Source organism: Pangasianodon hypophthalmus, chromosome 1, assembly GCF_027358585.1.
Source record: "Pangasianodon hypophthalmus isolate fPanHyp1 chromosome 1, fPanHyp1.pri, whole genome shotgun sequence".
Lineage (NCBI taxonomy): Eukaryota > Metazoa > Chordata > Actinopteri > Siluriformes > Pangasiidae > Pangasianodon > Pangasianodon hypophthalmus.
The window spans coordinates 20,413,627-20,431,044 of NC_069710.1; the positions used below are offsets into that span (position 1 = coordinate 20,413,627).

Sequence of the window (17,418 nt, forward strand, 5' to 3'; positions counted from 1 at the left end):
GTCTTCATTTCCTTATATCAGTATGTACAGATTCACTTCACTTGAGTTTAGGCCAGAAGAGAGAGCAATGTTTTACAGACTCACAGGCTGGTGTGATTTTTAGCACCATATCAGCAGTGTGGACCAGTCATTTAGCCATATTAGGACAGAGAACACATTAGGATACAGAACTCAATTTATTTTTTCATTTAATATTCTTTCATTGACATTGTCCAATTGTGTTACTGAAATTAAAAACAGCCACCATTTTAATCAATATTTTAATCATTTTAATGATGATGATCATTATGATAATGGTGATGATGATGATACTGAGGATGATGATGACGATAATGATGATGGTGCTTATTATTATTAGTAGTAGTAATAGTAGTAGTAGTAGTAGTATACAACTAGGCAATATTTATTTTAGTCTTTCCTTTTCATTAATCAATTTGAATTCAAAAGTAAAACAATAGACCACTGAAACAGTTAACAAGTAACTGCCTCCTAATTCATTGAAATTATTTAAACAACAATAATGGAATTTTTGCCATTCAGGAGTAATTTTAATGTAGTCTATTTAGTGAGAAATTTCACCAGGATCAGAATATCACCACCTGAGAACAGCCCTCTGAATAAGTTTGCTAATGCATGCCACCAATGTACACTGTAAATAATACTACTACTACTACTAATAATAATAATAATTTTTATAATAAATTTCACTGAATTAATCAAAGTATGATGCCCATCTTTTTTGAAGCCATAAAAGTACAGGGTGTCCCAAAAGTCTCTGTACATAGGGGAAATTAACACTTAGCAAAATGTCTTCCAAAATTAGTGTATATTACATATTTTTTTCAGATAGCCTTTAAGAATGCCTTTGACAAAAGAAGAATGTATTGAAATCATTCTCATGGCTGGATCAAGAAGCTGTTGCAGTGGACATGCAATTACATGCATAACACCAGATATGTTAACACAAGTTCATCATGAGTGGGACAGACGACTCCAAGTGTGTTTACAAACATGTTTACATGTAGAGGATGGTTTGTAAATAAAGTTACATTTTACATTTTCCTCTATGTATGGAGACTTTTGGGACACCCTGTAGATCTGCCATTTATTTTGGACTGTGTTTTGATAAATTAATGAAAATGAAAGTGTGAAATAATAATAATAATAATAATAATAATAATAATAATACTTGCTATGAACTGGTGTCCCATCCGGGGTGAATTCTCTTGCCTTGATTTCAGGATAGGCTCTGGATTTACTGTGACCCTGATCAGAATAAAGTGGTTGCTGTAGATGAATGAATGAATAATACTATTAATATCATCATCATCATCACCAGTGCAAAAATAAATAAATGAAAAATTAAACTACACGTGTTCTGTGTCCTAATGAGGCTTAATGTAGCTGCTGCTTCATAACAACAACAACAGTAATAATACTAATAATAATAATGCGAAGAAGAAGAAGAAGAAGAAGAAGAATCCGCGTTAGCCTTTTTCTCCCACACTTAGTGGCTTTAGGCCTTTATGTGGGAGAAAAGAGAAAGTTTCAAACTTCAAATGCGAGGACTAAATCCGAAATGTGGGTTTACATTGGAAATGATCCGGACTGTGACACTACAACAAGCGGGACACAGCCAGTAGAAGGCGCATGGAGTCAGAAAGAGAGAGAGAGACAAATAAAAACACACACACTCCGAGGCACCTGGACACACCTGAACTTCCACTTCCGGAAAATTCCTAAACAAACCCCGGAGCACGTTTCGCTGGGAAAACCGACCAAACCTTCAGGAAATCTATGCTACTGAATTTTTGGTAAGTGTACTGGACACGTACTGACTTGCATATGACCTTTTATAGGTTTCTGACTATCGAGTTTTAGTTTGTGACTTCCGCGTTGTTCTGTCGGTATTACCGAAAGACCGTCTTGTCAGTAACACGGGCCTGTGACTGTTTTCTCTTTAACTAAATGTATGTCCGGACTGAGGGATTATAATGAAGAACGTCGCTGGCTTTTTCTCCTTTATAATGTTTAATGTTGAAGATGTGGTCATTTGGTTTATACAGGCTTTTAGTGTTTGTTTTGTGTTTGGGAAATGAGAATACATGGCGTGTGTTTTACCTATCTTGCTTTTTTAGTTCCTATCCAGTCATTTTTCACATTTGGTTAATGATTAGGCATGCACTCTTGGCCAAAAATGTTCCAGACAGAAACTGAAAAAGTCCTTGGTCTTATAATAGCAGAATCTGTTTGGTTCCCTAAAAAGGTCCTTTTAGAGATCCATATACAGCAAGTTCCATACAGAACTATCAAAATGTCTGTGTATGGGACCAAAGCAGGAGGAAATAAAGTACCATTCCTTGTTAGTATTGCTTGTTGCGAAAGGATCTTTTCCCTGTCTTTTTTATATAAAATTTCACGTTGACGTTCATGTCATCCTACCTGATTTTATTTAGACAACATAATAGAAACAGTTACAATGTTGTTACCTAGGTGAAGACATTAAAATATAACTAGCATACTTTATATGTGTATTTATCAAATCAAATCAAGTCAAGTCAAGCTTTATTGTCATTTCAGCCATATACAACTAGTACAGTACACAGTGAAACGAAACAACATTCCTCCAGGACCATGGTGCTACATAAAACAACACAGAACTGCAAGAGACTACACATTTCACAATAAAGTGCACGTGCAAACATGTGCAAACAGCACAAGACAGTACAATAACTACTAAAACAGGACAGTGGGCGCGGTAAGAGAGAGTGCAATGCCAACTAGTACACAGTGCTAGTATGAAAGTCTCAGATATAACAGGTAGTGCAAAAGAATGACAATATAATAAAATGCTGTGAATGTAAACATAACAACTATGACATAGTATTCTTCAAAGAAGCTTATACCATTTATGGACATAGCAGTTATAGGAGTAGCAGCCAGGTAGAGAGTACAGTAATGACCAGAATTATATACAATATTTTTATAAATACAGTAGCAGCAAAAAAAATGTAGGTAGTAAATACAGAATTGTGAAAAAATTGCAAAGGGAATGGGATGGTGTTCAGTTGAGTGTGTGTGTGTGTGTGCACGTGTGTGTTGTCAGTCCATTGTCTGAGTACTTATTGATATAGATGTATTCCCTGCTGTTTAGTAGTTGTTGTAGTTCCTGCTGTTGAGTTGCTGTTGCATTCCACAATAGTGTTACTTGATGATGATAATAATAATAATAATAATAATAATAATAATAATAATAATAATCGAGAAGCAGATTTTTAATTCATCCATTAGTTTTCAGTTGTTAAAGTTTCACAGAATTTTGTGTCCGAACTTGCATCATGGCAGTAAACTTAAGTGTGGTTTAGTCAAAATCAGCAATAATGTTAATTTATTAAAATATCAGTTTAGATTACTTACTTAGATTACTAAGAAGGATTAATTATTTATACTGTAGAGATGCAAGAGAGAATATAATGGCTGACCTTTTGGAGGCAAATGTCATAGAATTTAAAGGGCACACAAATATGTATGCCCTTCTATGAGTGCAGTTCAACATGTTTTCCTTAACAGCCTGTTTAAAAACAACAACAAACATTTATTGTGGTATTTTATTTAAGATATAGCCTACTGACCTACTAAATTTTTCTCCAGAAGGGAGAAACTCAAATGTGATCCCTGTTCTGAGAGATGGCCTTTGGAGAACACTTGGATGGTATTTAATGTGCCACTACATAATAAGTCTATAATATTGTAATTCAAGATGTCTGAGGACCTTTCGTCTGACTCTGTGCCAATGGTCAAACCTCCTCTAGTTCTGAAACCAGAACCCTCTGTTCCTGACTGTGAAAGAGAAAAGAAGATAAATACAGACATGAAAAGAACAGGGGAAAAGATCAGTGGTGCTGATATGGAGCCAAGCACACTGCCCTGGCCTGGAGACAAGGCTGATCAATTTGGCAAGATAGAAAAAGCAGCATCTGATCTCAAACTAGAGCAGAGTGAAATGGATCTTATAGGAGAGAAGGGGAGTGAGAGATCAGATAGCGGGTCCCTCCGTGCAGGAGTAAGCAGGACTGAGAGTGAGAGAGAGTTTGGTGGGCGAGAAAAGCGAGCAACGTGCGAAGACTGCGTGGAGGGAAAGCAGCCTGAGCTAAGAGAGAAGGTTCCACACTTGGAGATTGAGGTGGAGGAGATGAACAGTATGCCGGAGAAAGCAGCAGGGGTCTTCAGTCCTAGTGTAAGCATCCTGCGCTCCACCAGCATGCCTGAACCGCCCAGGCGCAGGTCAGAAATGTGGAAGGAAGAGAATCAGGCCTTCCTTGGGAATCCAGACATACATCCAGATGAATACTCATACCATGAGTATCCCAGACAGAACAACTTGCAAATCTGTGAGTGAAAAACCTATTTTGTTTCTATATGTTTTGTTACTGTAAATGTGTTGTGTAAAGGCAGACACATAGGCATCCAGTCAACTCCCGAATTATTGATACCCTTGAACAGAATGGGAAAACTGATATAAAATAAATATTACTCACAATTGTTTGAATTCTTGATGTAAATAAGTGGAATAGATGCTACTTATTTTTCATCAGAAAAGTCTCAAAAGTAGGCCTGTTTGATCCCTATGACTTCTGAAGAATATTTTAACTTTTAAAGGTTAAAAAAAAAAATATCATAATCTCCTGCCCATGTGTTTTAGTTAGTTTTCTGACATATAAAGGAAAAAAACAATGATTTTAAAGCATTCCTGTGTCTCATGGGTTTATTTTCTTTCAAGGTTCATGTGCTGGGACATACCGTGATGTGCTGAAAATGGGCGTATCTATATTCATGTCAGCTCTGATCTTCCCTGTCCTGGTTTGGGGTGGCCACACTTTCTTACCCTTTGATGCGCCTCTGCTGGATAGTGCCCCCTTAAGGCTGGTCTACACACTGCGCTGTTCAGTCTTTGCAGTCATACCGATTGCCCTGGGTAAGGAGGAGGCTGCAAAGAAAAATTTGCTCATATTTCAAGCTTTCTGACAAGACATTGAATTGACCAGTGTTGTGGGTTTTTTTTTTTTTTTTTAATCTTAATTAATTCTTGTTCCTGCTGAAGAACAGATGATCTCTTGTATAGTGTTTACCAGGTGCTATATGTCTCAACCTAATGCTAGATCAGGTATTTCAGTTAGTCCTGATCTTTACTCTTTCAGGTGTGCTGGTGCTGGGTGTGTCCCGTGTACGCTACCGTTCTCTGAAACCGCACTGTGACGGAGAGGTTGAAGAGGTGAACATCCACCGCCGCTATGTTGATGACTCTGTTTCACTCTTTCTCCTGTACTTCCTTCAGCTGGGTGTCATGGCTGCTTATCTGAACCAGAACCTTCTCAAACTGGTCCCTCTCCTCACCATCATCTTTGCCATTGGCAGGTAACAATACCCATTACTTTCAGGATTCCTTTAACTGCAGCTGCAACTGCTAAAATAGTAATAATATATAGATAAACAAATAAAGAAACAAGCTAGGAACTAACTATTGAGAAAACTAGTGAGTTTTACAATGTGCTGACATTCGAGACTTCTTCCTTAAATGTTAAATAAATGTCTTCTAACAGAAAACTTGATCATATCAAGGATTATGTGCTATATCTTTGGTAAACAAGTTTTTTTTTAATCTGTTGTGTATACAAGTGTCTGTGAATGAGCTGTTACTATAGAAATGACAACATATTAGAATGAGTTCATTAAAATAAACCTATTATTTATGTTAGGGTCACAACAGTTGTCAGAGCTGTGCTTTGATTAATTAATCAATTCCTTCTGATTTGAGAATTTAATTGTACTGTGGTATAAATCATTGTAAGCAACACACATTCTCTGTTAAAAAAAATGATGTGGGTGTGATGTCAAAGCTCACACCACATGTATGCTGCCCAATGTAAAACACCTTCCTGTTCCTTTTCCATTGTGTAACAACTCACAAGGTTGTGGTAGAATATGTCAAAATGGAAAATCCTGTAAATCAGGGATTATAGGGGTACGAGAGATTTCAAATTAGATTTATGTTTAAAGTAGACACAGTAGAAATGTGTGTAGCATACTCTCATCCAATTGTTCGCCTTTCATACATGACACTTCAGTGTGTGTGTGTCTGTGTAACTCATTCACTTGGCAGGCACACACACAAACAATGGTGGCCTTCAACAGTGTTTGTGTAACCCACAGGCTGGTGTACTGGATTGCAGCAGCATGGGGCAGCAGCTTGAGGGGTTTTGGGTTCGGATTCTCCTTTTTGCCTATGCTGACCATGTTGGTGGCCAACCTGTACTTCATCTTCATGGCTGATTCTGCTGGCTCAATCTTTGCCCAGGATGACATGGAACCACCCAACCCTCCTCAGGAGTACAGGCAGAGGTTCTGGGGATAGAGTGAAATCTGATGCCCCAACACTAATTAAAAAAAAAAAAAAAAAAAGAGAGAGAGAGTTTCTTTATCTGTGCCTTTGTTTACTGTCTCTCATTTTTAGTAGCTTCACAGAACATGGATCAAATGCCTACATACATGGAAGAGGTAGTACTCCAGTTTTTAAAAAAAAAAATCTTACTCAGAGGAAAATACATACCAATTGTGGATATGATGGACCTCACGCTCTGATTTTGCCATTTAGCTTAGAATGATTGTTACAACATTCCACACCTGCGGTTTGGCTTGACAAATTATATGGGGTAAAGGGGGGAAACTATATATGGCTGCCTGCCTTATTTAAGACACATAGTAAGAAGATACCCTACAGTGATGGATCGGTCTATGATGTTATAGTCACGTGAATAATAGTGCTAATGACTATAATTTCAGGGTCTAATCAAGCAAGATTTAAATGCTTTAGTGACAGCAGGTTGCTTAAAATAAATGGCTTATGAATGTAACACAAGCAGATGTGGAAAGATTTTTTTCACAGACTTAACTGTTTCTTTCTAATGCGAAAAGAACATACTGAATTTTTCTTTTCTTGTTGAATGGAGTTTAAAAATATGTTGAAATAACCTTGTAGCATGTTTGTGCAGTTTGTGTGCAATGTACCTGAAGTTCAATTTTTTGATTAAAAGTGGTAGTACAGAAAAGGAGAAAGGGGAAATAATTGTCTTCCATTCCTTAGTACTTATTTCAATACAGATTTTCCCGTGAATGTTAGATTGGGAAGATGGGTATGGATTATCTAAATGTGTGGGGGGAAAGGGGGGGGGGTGTCAAGCTGGCAGACAAGGACAGAACAAATGTGTTAAAATATCTTAAGAATTTGAATGTTATTTTTGCATGCTTTTGTATTAACTATTGTAAATAAGATATAACAAATGTCCTTTTGTTTCCTCTAAAATCATGTCTTTTATATCCTAAAACACTGATAACGGAAGACAAGATATGCAGGAGTTTAGTGGGTCTGTGCATATGATTGAGGAGAGGACTGGCAGGGTAGTTTCCTTCAGAACTAATGAAGTTTTCCCATTTGCTTGATTTATTGCTGAGTACTAATAGCAAAACGATATATAATATGATATAGCCTATAAAAGGTCCCCTGCTCCATCACACTCGTTCTCTGGCCATTCTCACCAACCTGAGAGATGCCATGCTCTGGCAGTCCTCCGCTTGTAGAACCACGGTTACATATGTAAGCTTCTGTTTTACTTCATTTCGTTTCTGACTGCCAGGGCAGTTTCTTTTAGATGTAGCTGAGGCCGTGTATCAAAGTTGTCACAAGGATTTATAATACATAGGTAATAAATAAGGATCACAAGGATTTATAATACATTATAATAAATAGTGCAAGCTGCCAGACATAAGAGACTGATAAGTGGTTCAAATACCAGACTAAGAATCACTCAGGTGAGGTTCAGCATTCCCAGTTTTACCAGTATGTTTGCTGTTGCCAGATGTAGAAAGTCTATATATGGGCATTGTGTGATAATTGTGTGATAATGTAATTTTCTGACTGCTTTTGTGATCAAGACAGCTTTTCATCTATCAGAAAAGCTTGCATACCCCATAAGATTCATTCCTGTGAGCTGCACAGTTTGCACATGTGCTATGGCTCTTCTTGTACTTGTCTTTCAGTCCTAGAGCTTCCACATGTGAGTTCAGGAGCTATGTCTTTCTCGTCACTTGCTGTTGGGACTGTCCACACAGAGCCCGGTGAAATTGGAGCAATGGTCTGTGCTCCACAGCAATGGGAATGCAGAAATATGCATCCTTCAGATATGTGGATACTACCAGTGTATGTTCACTGCTTGCATCAGATCTGGAATGTAGATCTGGAACTTTTAAATCTCTCAGATCTAAAATGGTGCATATTCCACCTCTTATTTTTTAATCAGAAAATATCTCAAAATAGCTGGTCAGCCTTTCTGGTCCCTCTACAATTTATATGGCCTGTTTTTTTTTTTTTTTTTTTTTTTCCTAGTAGTGACTGCATTTCCTCAGTTAGTACAGCCAGCTGGTTTTGAGTCTATGGAATGGACCCCTGTGTTTGGCAGTGTCCAACAGTGAAACTCTAAATAAAACCCTGCACACAGTGAAGCGACGATGGGATCCCCTGGCAGTTTTGGTAAATCGTGCTTTAGAGGCTTGAACATGCCCTGTCCTGCCCTGTCCTGGTCCAAAGCTGCTTTTGTGTATGTGTAGTGTTATTTTATTTTTTTTTGTAGTTGAGACCTCCTATAGGCTGCATGTGAGGTCCCGGTCATGTAGCAACGTTATTACCTATTAGTACTTGTTAAGGAAATGAGCAAGTGGAAAACTAGTTCTGAAGGAAACAGTCCTGGTGGTCTGGAACAAAAGTGAATACAACTACATCTGCACTGTTTTTGCTTTCTAGAAACCTTCCATTAAATGTTTATATTGATATTTGTCATTATCTCTGTTGAACAATATAGCAAACAAGAGAATGCACTACATTATAATTTACATGATTCATTTGTTCCTGGTTTAATTCTGTATTAGCTTTAACATAAATTCAGACAAATAACATGATTGCATTTATAAAAATCTCTAAGTCTATACAATTTTACTGTGTATTTCCTTTTTGCACTTATATACTGTGATCTGACCTTAATAAAGTGGAAGTAATATTTTTAGTTTAATCTGTGCTTCTGTAGATATTCACAATAATAACTTTTTCATGTTTTCATGATGCTTCTGTAACACTGTGCTGTGTTTCCAACACATTGCAGATTCAGCAAAGAATATTGCAGCTATGACTGTGTTGGCCAGCATGGCCTTGATCCTGTAAATTGAGTTGAAGTTGTCAGAGCAAAGAAAGTTACACTCCCTTAACTATTTACTTTTGCACTAAAACCATACAAACTAGACAAACACGATAGGAACCAATGCCAAATACGGGGCTCTCAAATGCCAAATTAATATTTAAATATTGTTATGTACTAAGTGTTATCAGACTTTTACCACTTATATAGTTCTCAAATTTGACCTATTTTATAGTCTACTATTAACTAGTTGAAATTTGAGGTCTGCAGGATTTTTTATACAGTGTTACACAAACACCACATAGAAAGTCTCTGCATTCTCATTCCAATAAACTGTTATAAAATATTGAATATCAATGCTGAGACTAAATATATGGCAGATATGTCTGCTAACACACAAAAATCTATAAAATGTAGATTAATACATGGAACTATAATTTTCTTGAGTTATATAAACTGTTGAATTGAGTCTCAAATCTGGAAGCTTGTATTTTTCAGCAAAGTCCTTCTAACAGTTTAATGGCCAGCCATTCTTCTTGCCTCTTATCATGGGAATATGAGGATGCTATGAATACCACTGCATCTGGGAGATTCTTCCAGGCTGATAAATCACCATCCAAATAATATCTGGTCACTGTTGTTCTTTCCTTTGATGGAAGGAGTAGAGGCCAGTTCACAAATTATGTACATTAACAGATGGGCTATGCTAAGTAACTGTACACCTAAAGTGCACCTATAGGTTTACCTGAGTTGGGACTGATTTTCAACACAGCCTGCTGTATACACTCCCTGAGCACTTTATTAGGAACATCTGTACACCTAAAATCATGCAGATACGGGCCAGCCACTTCAGGTAATGTTCACATCAACCATCATAATGGGGAAAAAATGTGATCAGTGATTTTGACCGTGGCATTATTGTTGGTGCCAGACTGGCTTGTTTGAGTATTTCTAATGTGCTAATCTCCTGGGACAACAGCAGAAGACTTCGTCAGGTTCCACTTCTGTCAGCCAATAACAGAAAGCTGATGCTGCAGTGGGCACAGGCTCACTACAACAGGACAGCTGAAGACGGAAAACATAGAAAAACATAGCCTGGTCTGATGAATCTCGATTTCTGCTGAGGCACACAGATGGCAGGGTCAGAATTTGGCACCAACAGCGTGAATCTACGGATCCAACGTGCCTTGTGTCAACAGTCCAGGCTGGTGGAGGTAGTGTAATGGTGTGGGGAATGTTTTCTTGAATGCCACAGCCTATTTCAGTATTGTTGCTGACCATGTGCATCCCTTCATGGCCGCAATTTACCCATCTTCTAATGGCTACTTCTAGCATGATAATACACCATGTCACAAAGCAAAATCATCTCAATCTGGTTTCATGAACCTATCTATCTACCTAAGATGAAGCTATCACATAGTGAAAGTCTGGAGAGTTAATAAAACAAAGATCATGAAGACTGGTTTCTGCAGATGGGTTTAAATCATGGATGGCTGATCATGCACATCAAGATGCTGTTTGTGTGTTATCTAGGTTTTAGTCAGATTTTTAAAATTCAAACCCTGCACCTGTTCTGCTGATTTCAGAGCCACTACATTTTGTAGCTTGTTGGTGTAAACAGTCTTGTTTAAGAACAAGATTTTGACTCTGTGGTGGTTTTATCAAATATCATAAGAATTACTTTTTGCAGCAAATGTATACAATCATGGTTCCTGGATACTTAATAGTTAGATACTTGATTTGAACTGTACAGCAGGTGCAAACATTTCAAAAGGACTTTTTAATCATACTGGTGGGAGGTAGTGAGCATGAAATTTAGAAGAAAAAGGTTGATGGAAAAAATGGATTTATCACCATTGGCAAATCAAAGGTAACAACCCTAGCTGATGGATCAGAATGCATATACACATTGACAAATGTAAACATATCTAAAGGTCTGTTTAATTATTCTTCACACAGGGCTTGAAAACAAAGAGCCAAGTAAATCTTTACATAAGCAAGGCCTAATAGTAGAATAAAAGCCAGAGAATGTTGTGTTTAAGAGGCCAAGTCTATCAGAAATCACTGTTAACTATTCTAGACATCCATCTTCTTGATCTCCTGACACCCTTGCTTTCTTCACTTCCTCTTACTCAGCTCCCTGTCCTCCCCCTGTTTTCTCCTCTCCCTTCTTCTTGTGCCCAGACACAATGTCGTCGATGCGCAGGAGTAGGATGGCCGTCTGAAAAGATAGAGTACAGCTCAATAATGGTGGAGAAGAATGTAGGAAAAAGAGGTGTAGGCATACTGTGGTAAAAGAGGATAATTAATCATGAAACTGGGTGAAAAGGTAGGCTGGTAAAAGTTTACACAAATATAAATGATAAATTATAAAAGTTTCATATAAAATGTACTAATAATCAGTTTAAACAGTTTAGCAAATGGTAAAATAAAGAAAGTACTCTACATAATACTAAACATAAGGTTATGCTTTTCCATTAGGTCTGTCAAAATGAAGGTGACCATTTGAACAGTATTCAAATATGTAAAATATGTACATAGTGCAAATTAAAATTGAAATGAAAATGAATTTGATTTTTTAAAAAAATAAAAAAATCCCCCAAATACTTTTTGGTCACTTAATACAAGTCTACTGAAATGAGTTTCCTAAACCTATTGGCCCTGGTGTCACTTGGTCTAGAAATAAATGGGCTCTGAATAAAATGTCATTAAGATTTATTAAACAGTGTGCCCTTAAAGTGACATTAGATGGAAGCTTTTAACTTCCAACACTTCAACTTCCACTTACGAGAGGTTGGATCTCAAATAGTTTTCAACTCTAGTGTGTAGGTACCAATGACTTCATGTTATACCCTATGTAGTGATCATGTATAGTTAAGGCCATTTGGGATTTGGACTCAGCCTGTATGAAAGACGAATTTTTACACTCAAGAAAGATCAGTAAAAAAAACATTACTATCAGGAAACTATTATAAGTAATTTAAGTTTGGGATAAAAGCATATTGCCTCCTGGTGACTTGCTTTGTTTTTATGACATAAGTGCTGCATGGTGCTACTGCTAATATTCTCTCTGTCAGTGACAGTATAAAATAACAGCTGCCCTAGCTGTTTTGTTTTCATTGCTCATGTTTAGCACTGCTAACATTTTTCAATAATAAAAGAAAATTGATAATACAAGTCTAATTATGACATTTTATTTACTTCAGTGAGTAAGCTGCAATGCCTAAGAGTCGATTGTGTTCTCCTCCATGATTCATATACACAGCAAAATGAGAGAAGAGACATATGCTTTAAGAGTGTATACCTCTACTGCTGTCTTGTATGTCTGGGCTTTAACAGCCAGTGGCTCCCAGATTCCCAGCTCAGCCATGTCTGCCAGAGTGCCTGTCTCTCCATTAACACCCCATGAGGTGCTGCCCTCTTGAGTGTGCTTTGCCTGGAAGAGTACCAGACTTTCATTTTAACACTTAAAATGTGGAAACCAGCCAGCATGCCACACAGAATGAGAGAATAATAAAAAATATTTACACGCAGATATCCTGGAGTAACATATACCCATACAGTATGTGGTAAGAAAAAAAAAACCTTGCTTGGACACACACATGCACACAATCGCACACTCACCCTAAGGGATGTGAGCACACGGATGGTGGAAGCTCCACAATTCTGGATGAGGGTGCGGGGGATGACCTCAAGGGCTTGGGCCACGGCACGGTATGGCCACTGCTCGACGCCAGTGAGGGCTCGTGAGCGCTCCATCAGCCTGTGAGACACAGCCATCTCTACAGCACCACCGCCTGGCAGCAGACAAGGCTCCAGCAGCACGTTGCGGCACACCTGCATTGCATCCTGCAGGTTACGTTCCACCTCCTGGGACACAAAGCACACACATTTCAGAACATCAGGACTCAAAGGGGAGTGAATAATATTTATTGCACCACCATTTCATGAATTCTTCAATATCTGTTTTTAAGCTCTAAATCTGATTAGTGGAGGGAAGAATTTGTGATTATGCAATATCAACATCCTTATCACAAATGGAAAGTGCAAATAACCATAACTGCATTGCTCCAATATTATTCAGCCTCTAGATGAAACTATACAAGAACAGCTTTGGTAAGACATTATATTTTGTGTCTCTCTTACAAGACCTTAATTATTCAAGGCTTTATCAACCTATTTGACATCCATGACTAACACTCTGCTTACTATCTGGAAGAGGTTTAGATGCAACGGAAGGTACCACTGGAAATCTCTAACTAACAGATTGACATTGTGCATGGACAAGCATACAAATGCCTTGTCTAATGTCTCTCACCGCCAGGATCTCCTTGCTGGCTCCTCTCAGCAGGATAGTGCAAGCTTTGGGGTCTTTGCACTCGGTTACAAAGGTGAAATACTCATCACCAATTTTCTTCACCTCAAACAGGCCTGCCCCTGTTCCCACATCTTCCTCACGTAACTCATCTGTCCTGCTGGCAATGCGTGCTCCACAGGCTCTGAGGGACAGAGAGGAAAAAAAAACAAAACAAAAACATTGATGGTGTAAATTCATAATAAAAATTCCTCAGAGAAATAAATAACAGGGGAAAAGTGCACTAATCTTTAATTCCAGTCCTACCTGGCAATGCGGTTGTTGTCTGTTTTACGGACACGACGGATTGCAGTGATGTTGGCTTTCATCAGATAGTGCTGAGCAAGATCTAAGGCGGGAAAGATATTTAGGAGGAATCAATCACATGAAAGTGCTAGTGGTGTGGATCACAGCATGTGAGAGTTCTGTGTGCACTGCAGAACATGTGCGAGTTTGTGTGTGTACCAGAGATTCCCTTCTCGGTAAAGACCAGGTCAGGTTTGAGGCGGATAATATCTTCACAGATCTGCTGGATGTATTCTTCCTCCATCTGCAGGATTCTGGCAAAGTCTTCCTCACGAGTAATTTCTATATCCGTCTGGAGAGAGTAAAAATGTTCAATAAAGTTTGGCAGAACTGTTAGTGGCAGATAATGTAAGTGTATATTATTTTGCTCCTCTGACTTACCTGGCTCTCACCCTTCTTGTACTCTAGGGAGCAGTCAAGGAGCACGATACGAGGGTTTTTGATCAGACGGCGCATGCGGGGGTGTGTTACATCTTTATTTACCATCACCCCCTTCAGTACACACGAGTCTTCAATGATCCCACCAGGCACCTACACACAGTCAAACAAGCCTTTGAATATTCTTATTTCCTTCAGTTTATGCTGAGCCACTGTACTGGGATAAAGCCCACCCTCTTTAGGTGCCTTATTCACATAAGTCTAAGAATGCCAAAATAATTTTTTTTCTGAATGCAGTCGTTTTTTTTTTGTTTTTTTTTTTTAACCAAGACAATGACTATATGGTATGCTACATTTCCTTTCAACATTTTTAACCAGATTTGCTCTGTACACTGTATTTGTTTATTACAATGTCTACACAGAAATCTATACTTTTTTGCCTTAATATACGATATGTAGATTTATTATATTTGTACATTACTGTAGCATTATAGCTACATGTTCCTAGTGGATGTCTGTGATTAAAAAGCTCTTCTGCATTTTGAATTACGGATTTACTAGAACATTTGCACTGCAATAACCTAAACCCTGAGCAAAAACAACTCCTATTTAACATAAAACTATAATCATATTAGGATGCAAAGAGCACAGTGTGTTCTCCCGAAAAAAAAAAAAAAGCCAGCATAGGCAACTGGCTGACTGCAGGAATCTTGTGTGCTTCTACAGCAACAAATGACTGCCATCTAACTACCATTTCCCAACATATAAGCATAAGAAAGCACAACCCAGGCAATTATACAATTACAGCCAAAATGCCATTCTCTGATTTGTTTCTTATACTGATGAAAACAAAATTTTATGTCACCCCTACCTTTTCCACCTTGGCGTACTTTTTAATATCGATTTCCTTGCGGCCGTTCTCATCCAGCTCCACGGTGCGCACTGCGTCCAGCGCAATGTTACAAGCCAAGGTTGACCAGCGACTCAGTGCCTTGGTGTTGATGGCCGAGTTAATAATCTTCAGCATCATGTCCCGATCATTTGGGTCGACAGGAGTACTGTGGGGCAAAAAGAACCAGCTTACTGAATGTGTCATCATCCAAAGCCTGGTCATGAGTGTGAATCATGTGGCTTGACATTCGTGATTCTATGCAGGCAAACTTTCAAAACACACTGAGCACTGTTCATACAAATGAATAATTCCTCTAACACTTTCATCAGCCTGAGCGAACTAAGCATGTGTGGCAAGAGACACTACCTGATCTCTTTGAGCATGCTGAGCATGTCATCCAGAGCCTGCCTGTAAGCACTGATTACCACAGTGGGATGCATCTGCTGCTCCAGAAACTGCCCCGCCACTGACAGCATCTCTCCAGCTACGCACAAAAAGAGATTCTTATGATACTGTGACCACTGAGATCATTCCAAACATTACTTTCAAGTACTTTCATATTTAAAAAACAAACAAACAAACAAACAAAAAAAAACTGTGAAATATTCCCCATCAACAAACTGGCAAAGTATTTAGGGAATTACAAATGGAAGAAAATCCCACTTACCCAAGATAATGACAGAGGTGGTGCCATCTCCCACCTCCTCGTCCTGAGTGCGGCTGATCTCAATCATGGACTTGGCGGCGGGGTGCTGCACTTGGATCTGCAGGAAAAAGTCAGTGATAAATATAGCTGTCAACCAAAGCACAACGATCAGTCAGACTTCTAGAAATATTTTAGTACCTCTCTCAGAATGGCATTGCCATCATTGGTCATGACGATTCCTCCCATAGGGTCCAGCAGCATCTGCTCAGAAAAAATAAATAAATCAGAGTAATTGGATTAAAGCCTGTTAACACGTATAATCAACAACCGTCTTTAGTGATGCGATCATAACAGGGGCAGACAAGATGAATAGTTGATTACGTAGTCCTTCAATGCTGTCCACTGAGATGCACTGGACCCTATTTAGACCTGCCCATTTATGATCAGATCACCATAGATGGATGATAATGGGTGTGGGTGGGATGATGTGTCTAATTTTTGAAGATAACTGGGCATGTCTAGTCAGCTGGGAATAAAGTGATGTAATGCGGAAGGGTGTGGCCCTCGATTACAATTCTACAGCAAAATCCACAGCAATTGGTCAGCGTGTAGCTGATGCTGAGGCCAAATGAAAAGCATTCATCGTTACACACCTTCATCATAGCTCTTGGTCCCAGACATGTCCTGATTACATCTGCTATGGTCTGAAAAAAAAAACAAAAGAAAATATCTTAGTCAACATAATACAGATACAGATTTGTAAACCAAGGGTAAGTCCATTATAAATGCATGCCTTACCTTAGCTGCATTAATATTTCCTATCTGGACCTTCCTGCCAGATTCTCTTTTCATATTCTGGCCTAAAATAGAGATGATATTTTAAGTAGAACACAGAAACAAGTGCATGTCCATTGAGACTCTAATCAGTTGGCTGGGATGCTGAAACTAATCCATCATTCATTAGCAGCTGTGATTGACCAGCTTTATTACTAACTAGACCTGAGTAATATCAGCACCTGCTAATGCCAAAGCCCTGTTAGCAACAGTTCATTACAACTGAATATACTGCAGTGTAATAGTACATTCGGTAACTAGGAAATAGTTAAAATGAGTAAAGCTACAAATTATAACATTAGCTAACATTCTGCAGGCACAGCAAGACCAGCGTACTAAATATCCTCCTCCTTCCCATTTACAGAAATAATCATTAATGTTATATAGTGATAGCTAGCCACAGACTGACAAGAAAGCTAGGCTAAGCGCCGGATAAGCTAGTTAGCCGGTGACCAAGCTAGGCCCATGCCATGCCCGTTAGCCTGTTAGCTTGTTAGCCTGTTAGCCTCCCATCATTTACTGAGAGTAGTCTTAAAAACAGTCATTCTGAGTTGACTGATGTGCCGTTAATATAGCGGCTTTCAAGTACATATTTAAACACATAGAAAGCAAAGAGCCTCACTAAGCACGAGAACCGGTCTCCCCATCATGTTTGCGGCGTGGTTCGTTAGCCGGCACACAGATCTGCACGCAGTGTGGAGAAGAAAGGAAGACTGAGGCGTGGCCGGAGTCTCGCTGATGCTGTCCACCAATCAACGATAAAGAA

At 38.6% G+C, this 17,418-nt stretch overlaps 2 protein-coding genes across 4 annotated transcripts; one reads left to right on the plus strand and one right to left on the minus strand.

The window, feature by feature from the left end:
* Nucleotides 1–1,660: 1,660 nt before the first annotated feature.
* On the plus strand, nt 1,661–9,107 carry tmem79b (transmembrane protein 79b). 3 transcript variants are annotated; one of them, XM_026926647.3, is made up of 6 exons: nt 1,661–1,814; nt 3,652–3,712; nt 3,813–4,391; nt 4,781–4,975; nt 5,199–5,415; nt 6,211–9,107. In XM_026926647.3, exons 2-6 carry the CDS (start codon nt 3,688–3,690, stop codon nt 6,410–6,412), a joined length of 1,218 nt encoding a protein of 405 aa, XP_026782448.3. In that variant the 5' UTR covers nt 1,661–1,814; nt 3,652–3,687; the 3' UTR covers nt 6,413–9,107. The 3 variants fall into 3 exon arrangements, with proteins under 3 accessions (XP_026782448.3, XP_026782449.3, XP_026782447.3); XM_026926648.3 differs by lacking the exon at nt 3,652–3,712 and having other exon boundaries at nt 1,674–1,814; XM_026926646.3 differs by having other exon boundaries at nt 1,675–1,814; nt 3,652–4,391.
* Nucleotides 9,108–11,161: 2,054 nt separating this feature from the next.
* On the minus strand, nt 11,162–17,418 carry cct3 (chaperonin containing TCP1, subunit 3 (gamma)). The gene is made up of 14 exons (XM_026926894.3): nt 17,275–17,418; nt 16,617–16,678; nt 16,472–16,522; nt 16,017–16,079; nt 15,840–15,936; nt 15,539–15,656; nt 15,152–15,338; nt 14,284–14,433; nt 14,062–14,194; nt 13,864–13,945; nt 13,561–13,741; nt 12,867–13,112; nt 12,547–12,678; nt 11,162–11,463 (listed from the first exon to the last, which is right to left on the minus strand). The coding sequence occupies exons 1-14, from the start codon at nt 17,300–17,302 to the stop codon at nt 11,371–11,373; spliced, it is 1,623 nt and encodes a 540-aa protein (XP_026782695.1). The 5' UTR covers nt 17,303–17,418; the 3' UTR covers nt 11,162–11,370.

What these genes read in the sequence shown, in the direction of transcription:
- tmem79b (XM_026926646.3), top strand. Translation starts at nt 3,761, where the DNA reads ATGTCTGAGGACCTTTCGTCTGACTCTGTGCCAATGGTCAAACCTCCT. An exon ending in AGTCATACCGATTGCCCTGG is followed by an intron (nt 4,976 to 5,198) that starts GTAAGGAGGAGG and finishes TTACTCTTTCAG; the next exon opens with GTGTGCTGGTGCTGGGTGTG. An exon ending in ATCATCTTTGCCATTGGCAG is followed by an intron (nt 5,416 to 6,210) that starts GTAACAATACCC and finishes TGTAACCCACAG; the next exon opens with GCTGGTGTACTGGATTGCAG.
- cct3 (XM_026926894.3), bottom strand. Translation starts at nt 17,302, where the DNA reads ATGATGGGGAGACCGGTTCTCGTGCTTA. An exon ending in AGCATGCTCAAAGAGATCAG is followed by an intron (nt 15,339 to 15,538) that starts GTAGTGTCTCTT and finishes TTTGCCCCACAG; the next exon opens with TACTCCTGTCGACCCAAATG. An exon ending in AGTACGCCAAGGTGGAAAAG is followed by an intron (nt 14,434 to 15,151) that starts GTAGGGGTGACA and finishes GACTGTGTGTAG; the next exon opens with GTGCCTGGTGGGATCATTGA.